This window comes from Sceloporus undulatus, chromosome 5 (genome assembly GCF_019175285.1).
Source record: "Sceloporus undulatus isolate JIND9_A2432 ecotype Alabama chromosome 5, SceUnd_v1.1, whole genome shotgun sequence".
Taxonomy (NCBI): Eukaryota; Metazoa; Chordata; class Lepidosauria; order Squamata; family Phrynosomatidae; genus Sceloporus; species Sceloporus undulatus.
The window spans coordinates 150,899,069-150,908,432 of NC_056526.1; the positions used below are offsets into that span (position 1 = coordinate 150,899,069).

At 44.5% G+C, this 9,364-nt stretch overlaps 1 protein-coding gene across 4 annotated transcripts in view; it reads left to right on the top strand.

The window, feature by feature from the left end:
- Positions 1–9,364, top strand: part of ELF2 (E74 like ETS transcription factor 2) — a 50,609-nt gene that overhangs the window by 20,484 nt on the left and 20,761 nt on the right. Inside the window, exon 2 of one of the 4 annotated variants that reach the window (XM_042467485.1) lies at positions 404–576. The exons of 2 other annotated variants lie outside the window; for them this stretch is intronic. Coding sequence is in view for 1 of the 2 variants with exons in the window: in XM_042467483.1 (XP_042323417.1) it covers positions 9,212–9,269 (58 nt within the window). In the remaining variant the exon portion in view is untranslated. Of the gene's footprint in view, positions 1–403; positions 577–8,959; positions 9,270–9,364 lie in introns of those variants that run through there. One more of the 4 variants, XM_042467483.1, reaches the window with a different exon arrangement.

A 9,364-nucleotide genomic window follows, 5' to 3' on the forward strand; every position in this document is an offset into this window, starting at 1 on the left:
AATCAGAAGTGGAGTGGCCATTACATTAAAATTATAGACATGTCAAATTCATACAAAAAAGATACTTTAATATACAGTGTACAGTCAACAACAGTTAGCAATCCTCTGATAGAGTCTGCAGAAGGAAAGTGGTAAAGCTGCCATGGCAAAGATTTTGGTCCATACATAGGAAGTGAATGGTAAACAAGGTTGCTACGCAAATCACTGTGCTGGCATGGCTAACAATTTGGTTAAATCTAGGAAGTGCAAGGAAAAAAGGATTATGCTGCAAGGCACCATGCCAGCATGATGGTGTTGGTGGGGAGAAACAACATAGAAGAATTAGAGTTAAAACTCTGAAAGGAGTACAGAAATGAAAGATTGTGCTTATTATTACTTATCAAACACAGCAATTTTTCAACAGCAGAGGAGATCAAATCAGGATGGCCACAAATCAAAACGGAGAAGTGGAGACATGGGAAGCAGTGAGCCATCAACCATCATGATTTAATCACACATCACCAGATGCCTCCTGGCATGTGGGAAATCTGTACCTGAAAAAGATTAGACTCTCTAGCAACAAATCCTCTTTTTCAGGTATGGATATACACTGTGACACCACAGGACATAATGTATGTCGTTTGGAGAGATCAAACTAAACCACACAGTCTCATAAAGCAGAGTATAACACCAATCTGGATTTCTCAATAGTCAGAAACTCCACTGAGTCTGAACAAATTATTTGATTTGCTGGGATGAGTTCTTTGGATCTTGGTCTATATAGTTAACATGCACATTTCCACCTTTTATGTTTCATCACTAAATCTGATTCGGATAATCAAATTCAGTTTTGAAGGTATCATTAAGTGTGTGTGTATCTTTTGAAGTAGGCTTTCCAGAAATAATACTGATATGTAGGCAAGACTTTTAAAGAGTTCTTCTTGGAGAAGTGTTGTTGTTGTTGTTATTATTATTATTATTATTTTAAAGTATTATAGTGGGCACGCCCCTACTGCAGGCTTTCCATCTGCAGATTGAGCATCTGTGGATGACTCCTCCCCATTGCCCAGTGGTGGTGAGTGCAGTTCAGTACACTACTGCAACCGTGTGCCTGGTGCTTTGCTATTGGTTTTTGGGATCCATGGCGGGGATTAGAACTGAATCCCTGCGGATACAAATGGCTGGCTGTACTGCATAGTGTAACAAGGTGCTTTTGGTGGCATAATAGAATTCTAACAGTATTTATTTATTTATATATGCTGCATTTCTCCCAGAAAGGACCCCAAGGTGGTTCACAAGATAAATAATTACAATAAATAATATATAACAGTAAATAATTTATCTAACTTTTAGAAATTTGTTTGTTAACTGCTTCCAGGTCGAGTTTGACTTATAGCAACCCTATGAATGAGAGACCTCAAAGTCACCCTATCATCTGAAATCAGGGCTTGCAGACTCAGGGCTGTGGCTTCCTTGATTGAATCTATCCATCTGAAATGTGATCTTTCTCTTTTCTTACTGCTATCTACCTTACCAAGCATTATTGCCTTTTTGAGCAAGTTATATCTTCTCATGATATGGCCAAAGTAAGTCAGTTTCAGTTTAGTCATCTTGGCTTTTAGGGAGAGTTCCAGTTGGATTTGCTTTAGGATCCATTTATTTTTCTTTTTAGCAGTCCACAGTATCTGGAGAACTCGTTTCCAGCATCACATTTCAAATGGGTTTTCTTCCTATCAGCTTTCTTCACTGTTCATCTTTCACAACCATACACTGAAATAGGAAATAAATGGCATGCACAATCCTAACTTTAGTATTCAATTAGATATCTTTACACTTCAGGATCTTGTGTAGTTCCACCATAGCTGATCTTCCAAGTCTTAGTCTTCTTCTGATTTCTTGATTACAGTCTCTATTTTGATTGATGACTGAGCCAAGGTATGGAAATGTTGAACTATTTCAGTCTCTTCATCATCTACTCTAACATGATGTAAATCATTTGTGGTTATTATTTTTGCTTTCTTAATGTTCAGCTGTAAACCTACCTTTGCACTTTCTTCCTTGGTGTAACTGAACAGTTGTTCCAAGTCTTTGCTATTTTCTGCTAGTAGTATGGTGTTATCTGCATATCCTAAATGGTTGATGTTCCTTTCTCCATTTTTCACATTTCGTTCCTCTAATCCTGATTTATGTATTATATATTCAGCATACAAGTTAAACAGATAGGGTAATAAAATGCAGCCTTGCTTGACTCCCTTGAGTGTCTGCCAGGGGGCTGGGAGTGGGTCTGGGAGGTAGGCGGGCACTCATGGAGCCCCTGCCGAAGGAGGGCCAGACAGCCTGGAGGGAGCACATCAGCAGCAGAGAGGTGGCAGCAGCTCAGGTGTTGGGGGTGCACTGGAGGAGCAGTGGAGCAGCTTGGGAAGGGAGGAAGGGGCAAGGAGGAGGAGGAGGAAGGTGGGGCGTGAGGGGTCTTGAGTGTGGTGGAGCCCTTAAAGCAGGGAGTAAGGAGGGAAGGAAGACAGACAGACAAGGGGGAGCCCAGGAGAAGGGAGAGGAGGCGGCTGCAGGCAAGGGAAGGCAGGAGTAGATGCAGGGAAGAGGCTGCAGGGCCCAGAGGGAGACCCATAAGGATTGGGACTGCTGCAGGCTGGCCAGGGCTCCCAAAAGGAATGGCCAGATTCAAGAGGAGGAGCTGAAGCAGTTCAAGACAAAAATTAGCATGCTCTGTGACATGGAATACTACAGTGCCAAGAACTTCAGGCTCCGCCACTCAGGACTCCGCAGGCTTGCCGCCGTGGATGGTTGAATCCGCAAATGGCAAGTCTTCGGATACTGAGGCTGAACTATACTGACAATAGCCTCTGGTCCTGAGTACATGTTATGCATAAGGACAATCAAATGTTGTGGCACACCCATTTCTTTAAGGGTAATCTATAGTTTTAAATGACAATCAAAGGCTTTTCTATAATCTATAAAGCACAGGCTAATTCTCTGCTGAAAGTTTTTGGTGTGCTCCATTATCCAAACTATAACTGCAACATAATCCCTAGTGCCTCTTCCTTTCCTGAACCCAACTTGGACAGGTGGCATTTCTCTCTCCATATATGATCAAAGTCCTAGTTGTAGAATTTTGAGCACCACTTGCTTGCTTGGGAATTTAATGCATTAGTTCTGTGGTTACTACAATTCCTGGTATCCTCTTTCTTGGGGACTGGAATGTATATTGAGTTACCAATCTCTGAACTGTTGTTTGGTTTTCCAAATTGTTGACAGATTTTTGGTTAGAACTATAGTAGATTCTGTTTCTGTAGACTGAAGCAGCTCTAGTGGTATACCATCTGTTCCACATGATTTATTTCTCCTAAGTGCCCTCAATGCAATTCTACTTCACTTTCTAAATTGTAGGTTCATCTTTAAATGGTTCTTCCTTTAATACAGTAAGTGTGTCATCTTTACATTTATTTTATATAGTTTTTCAGTTAATTGTTTCTGCAGTCTTTTTATATCTGCTTGATTGTGTAATTTGTTCCCCTGCTGGTAGTATAGTATTCCCATTCTTGGATTAAAATTTCCTTTGATTTCTTGAACATCATGGAAGAGTCTGTTCTTTTTATGTTATTACTTTCTATTCCTCAGCCTTGATTATTATCTTTGTACCAGTGCACAAACCACAGAACATTTGCATTCAGGGTTCTGACCCTATTTCTGTCACCGTTTATATTTGCTTCTTGTCTGTCTTAACTGTTTGAAGAGTTTTATCTGTTATCCACTGAGCTGTCTCTTTCTGGCCGCAGCACACAGTGTCCTTTTTGCTTTCTTCTTTGACAGCGTCCCTGGCTTAAGTTCAGAGTTTTGGCTCATAATATTGCATATCTATCTATCTATCTATCTATCTGTCTGTCTGTCTGTCTGTCTGTCTGTCTGTCTGTCTGTCTGTCTGTCGTCTATCTATCTATCCATCTGTCATCTATCTATCTATCTATCTATCTAATCTATATCCATCCATCCATCCTCTTTAAATTCTGTGGGGATATTCTTCAGGTAGAATTTTGGCACAGTGATTGGTTTAGTGTTCTTTTTCAGCTTTATTCTCATTTTTGATATCAGCAGTTCATGGTCTGTACCACAATCTGCTCCTGGTCTCATTTTTGCAGAGAGAATGGAGCTTCTCAATTTTTTGTTTCCAGTTCTGTAGTCTGATTTCTATATTGGCTATCAGGTGATGCCTGCATATAGTCACCTCTGTGGTTGCCTGAAGAATGTGTTTATGATAATGAAACTACTGGCCTTGGAAATTTCAGTTAATTGCTCTCCTGCTTCATTTCTTGATCCTAGTCCAAATTTTTCTACTGTCTTTGATTCTGCTCTGTTTCCTACTTTTTGCATTCCAATTGCCTTTGATTTAACCACAAGTCCTGTTCTGGTCTGTGGTCAATTTTCTCCTGAATAGCAGCACTGAATCGTTTAATTTCTTCTTCTTCTTCCTCTGTAGCTGGAACATAAATGTGGATTATGGTTATATTAATAGGCTTTCCCTGAAGTCCTCCTCCTCCTCTCCACCCTTTGTGAGGACACAAGTGGGCTGACTGCAGACAAATGAGGACAGGTGGGCAGTGAAGTGTGCATCTGGGGAGAGCCTACTGTAAAAGCAGGCTTCTTGGCTTCCCTGCTTCTTGGTGGGATCAAAGAGGCAAAGAGTGCCCATGCCTGTACAACCCCACTCCAAGGAAAAATGGCTGCAACTATGGGTCTTAGGCATTTCCCCACTGCAGAGAAGCAACCTCTGTCCACTGCCATGGTGAAATGCCAAAGAGCCACCATGGATCTGAGGAGCCCCAAAGTTTTACCCTTTACTTATTCATGGGTCATATCAACATCCACAATTTTGGCCCCAAAACCTGCCCCCGACTTACACATGAGATGGACTTATAGTTGAGTATATATGGTATACATTCCAGCTCATTTTAGTATGTCTAGCTTCCCCTGATTCATGCTTCTCACATTCCATGTTCTGCTACCCAGTAGCTGTTTGGGCCATTCAGTTTGGCTCTTCAGCAAAAGCCTGTCTGGCATGGGAGACATTACCCAGCAACATTGCAACTATCAACATAATCTCTTGTCTCACAGGAGCGTGCAATCCCACCACTGCAGAAAGGTAATGGCATGGTGGGATTAAAAAACTACTATTTAAATGTTTGTGATAAAACAGCATTTGGTTGGATGGAAGCTTCTTTAGTTTTGCTAGCTAAACATGTGAAAAATTGTGACATTGTGTACAAGTGAAAAATTGTGACATTGGAGGCTTGCACAGTAAAAGTCCCATCTGAAAGTACTGCAGGATAGAGTTGCAATGTAGAAATAAGACTAATGGGAATCTCAGTTTTAGAAGTTTTTAGGATCCATAAATAGTGAATCAATCCAGTTATTTTTGGGCCCATAATTCACCTTGTTATACAGAAGATGCTATAGCTGTTGCAGCAGGCTGGCTGACAAAATGCAGGTGGTGTAGTCACAGAACGTGTTTGATCGCAGATCAGCAAAAACACATTTATGTAGCAGTCAAGTTGCAAAAAAAATTTGTCATAGTATGTCTTTGCAGCATGCCACCCAGGAGAGTTATTCTGAGTGATAGGGAGTCTATTGGGATTAGGGTTTTAGAGATAAACTGTGGAGCCCTCATTTGCCTGTTTTGACAAATGGACTTGAATTGCTTTGACTGATGACTTACTATGTGTGAAAGACTGTATGTGTGTGTGTTACCTGTTGATCTTCTTGGATCTCTCAGCAGCTTTTGATAGCATTTATCATCGTATTTTACTGGATTGGCTCCATCAGGTAGGAATAGGGGGCACTGTGTTGCAGTGGTTCCACTTCTATCTGATTACAGAGAGTAGCACTGTTCAGCTCCATGGTTATTAAGTTGTGGGGTGCCATCTTGTTTCCCATGTTGATCTATCTATCTATCTATGAATGAAACCACTGGGGTAAGTAATAAGGGAGTTTGGGGTGGCATGCCATCAGTATGCTGACAACACCCAGCTCTACTTCATTTTCATCAGTATGCTGACAACACCCAGCCAGGGGACCTAGAAATGGTGGTACATGTGCTGGTAACCTCTCGTCATGGGCCTACCCTTGTGCCAAGTTCAGAAGCCTCAGTTGGTGCAAAATATGGCAGCAAGGTTGGTTGCTGGTAAATCCAGATTGGACCACATAACACCTATCTTGAAATCTCTTCACTGGCTGCCAATTAGCTTCTGGGTGTGGTACAAGGTGTTGGTTATTACCTTTAAAGCCCTACATGGCTTGGGTACATCTCCTTCCTTACAATCCACCCTGCACTCATAAGACCTCTGGGAAGAATCTACTGTAGCCAAAGAAAACCAGGTTGGCTGCAGTTTCCCAGAGGATCTTTTCATCAGTCACTCCAAAAGTGTGGGATGACCGGCCAGAGGAGATCTGTCAGATTACCACGCTTGACGCTTTTAAGAAGGTAGTAAAGATGGATTTCTTCTGGCAGGCCTTTCCCGACTGACCTCCCATCAAAGAGCTAACCCCCGTCTGCCCACAGAATTCTCATCGTTTGCCTAATTTTAACTGTCTAATAATTAATAATTAATTTTAATCTAAATCTGTTATTGAATGTTTTTTGAAATTGTAATTGTTTTTATATTTATGTGGGTGGAGGGTTGAGGCCTGTGATGTTTTATGATTTATTGTATTATGTATTTTTATTCTTTATTGTAACCCGCCTGGATCTATAAGGAGAGGTGGGATAATAATAATAATTACTGTATTTTCTGGTGTATAAGACTACTTTTTAACCCAGGAAAATCTTCTCAAAAGTCGGGGGTTGTCTTATACTCCAGGGATCGTCTTATAGGGCAGGTGCTGAAACTTCTGAGCTGGACTGGAGAATCTGCGGTCGCCACATATGGTGGGGGGAGCTCAAAAACGGCCGCGGCCGCATCCCCACCATATGCGGCGATCGTATGAAAGCAGCTACCACTCTGATAGTCTTGGAGACAGGGAGCACTGGGCAGGCAGGGAGAGCTGACCAATCCAAGCAGGCTTTGTATACAACAAGGTTTCCTGCTAAGGACCTGCATGTCATAAGCATTTGAATTTAAATCATCATATTGAAATCAAATCTGATGTTTTTTAAAATTTTATTTGGTGTGCGTTGGAAGAGGGGTAGTCTTATATGGTGAGTACATCCCAAACTCTATCTTTTAAAAGTTGGGGGGTCGTCATATACGCCGGAAAATACGGTATTATTATCTTAGCCTCGGAGTCAGCTCAGGCTGTGCAGGTGCTGGACCAGTGCCCGAATGCTGTAATTGGCTGGATGAGTGCCACTAAACTGAAGCTGAATCTTGATTAAATGTGTATTGGTGGTTGTCAAGTCCAGGAATTGGGCAAGCAACGTCCCTTGGATTGGGGTGACTGTACATCCCGAGGGAGCATGTTTGTGGCTTGGGAGTACTCTTAGATCCACCTCTGCCACTGGAGGCCCAAGTTGATTCTGTGGCTTGGAGTACTTGGTAACATTACTGACTGGAGTGCCTGCTTTGGCCTCTCCTGGACAGGGATAACTCAGTTGGAGGCCATGTACGGTACTGGTAACAATAGTCCACACACTGATTAGACTATGGTAACATGTTTAACAGAAGAAGGAGGTTAGGAATGGGAAACGCTGCCATGAAAGAAGCAGACAAGATCCTAAAGTGAAGTCAAAGGCTTTCATGGCCAGCATCCATAGGTTTTTGTGGGTTTTCCAGGCTATTTCCCATGTTCTAGAAGAGTTTCTTCCTGATGTTTTGCCAGCATCTGTGGCTGATCTCTTCAGAGAATGCTTGCCTGGAAAGGAGTTGGGTATATATATTGGGTGACCTGTGACACATGCAAATCACTCCTGCCTTTCTAGGTGACACAGTATATATAGCCAAGTCCTTTCCAGGCAAGCATTCTCTGAAGATGCCAGCCACAGATGCTGGCGAAACATCAGGAAGAAACTTTTCTCGAACATGGCCACATAGCCTGAAAACCCCATAAAAAACTATATACAACTGATCCCTATAGAATCGTCAAAGCCATTATGTTCCCCTTCGCCACGTCCGGATGTGACAGCTGGACAGTGAAAAAAGCTGATAGAAAGAAAATAAGCTGATTTGCGATGTGGCGCTGGAGAAGAGTATTGAGGATGTCATGGACAGCTAAAAAGACAAACCAATAAGTCCTACAGCAGATCAAGCCTGAACTCTCCCTGGAAGCCAAGATGACAAAACTGAGGCTGTTGTACTTTGGTCACATCACAGAAGGCATGGCTCCCTAAGAAAAGACAACACTGCCAGGGAGGGCTGAAGGCAGCAGAAAAAGAGGAAGGCTGTACATCAGATGGATAGGCTCCAGGCGAATTTGGAGGACCGAAGCAGAGCAATGGAGGATGGGGGGCTTGGAGATGTCCCCTCCACAGGGTCGCCATGAGTTGGGGCCATTAACTCAAGGGCAGTTAACAACAACAACAACAAGCTTCATGTGGAAGGGATCTTGAAGACAATTCGGAAACTGTCTCCAGAGAGTGCAAAACGCAGCAGGAAGATGGTTAAGCGCACAGCACCAGCGTTCAAGCAGCTCCGCAACAAACTCCAGCTCCCGGAATCCCATAGCCTTGAGCCAGACCAGAGTTAACGCGGTGCCAAACCGGGCTATTTCCTGCAGTGTGGATGCAGCCTCAGTCTGCGGAGCTGCAGCAGAATGTGCGAGGAGAGGGAAGGAGGGGAGCAGCGCCTGTTCGTTCGCCGCCTCTCTGCCGGCACTTCCTGTCTGCTGCGAGGCCGGCGGCGGAAGGATGGCGTGCGCCCCGCGCGCGGGGAGAGGAAGCGCTTCTCGCGACAGGGAAGGAGGGAAGGAGGGAGGGGGCGCAGCGCTAGCGCCTCTAGTGCCTCTGCTGCTGCCACCGCCGCCGCCTCCGTCGCGCGCGTGGCTGTCTGCGGGGACGAGCGCGCAGCTGGGCTGCTGAGCCTTGGTTCCGCTGCCTTTTTCCTCCTTCCTTAGCGGGAGCGCGCGCCTACTCTCTCTTCCGCGCGCGCGCCGCCGCCGCCGCCGTCCTTTTCCCGCGCGCGCCCGGGAGCCCCTGCAGGTCAATGCGAAGCCGCCGCTCTTTGCTGCCGCCGCCGCTCCTCCTCCTCCTCTTCCTCCTCCTCCTGGTCGCTGCTCCAGCGGCATAAACATGGCGACTTCCCTGCATGAGGCCCCCACGAATCAGCTCGACCTGCTCATCCGCGCCGGTAAAGGAGGAAATGGCGGGCGGAGGGGAAGCGGAGCCCAGGCGGGCATGCAAGCGGGGAGGGAAGGAGGGAGGGAGGTTGCGCACATGCAGCTC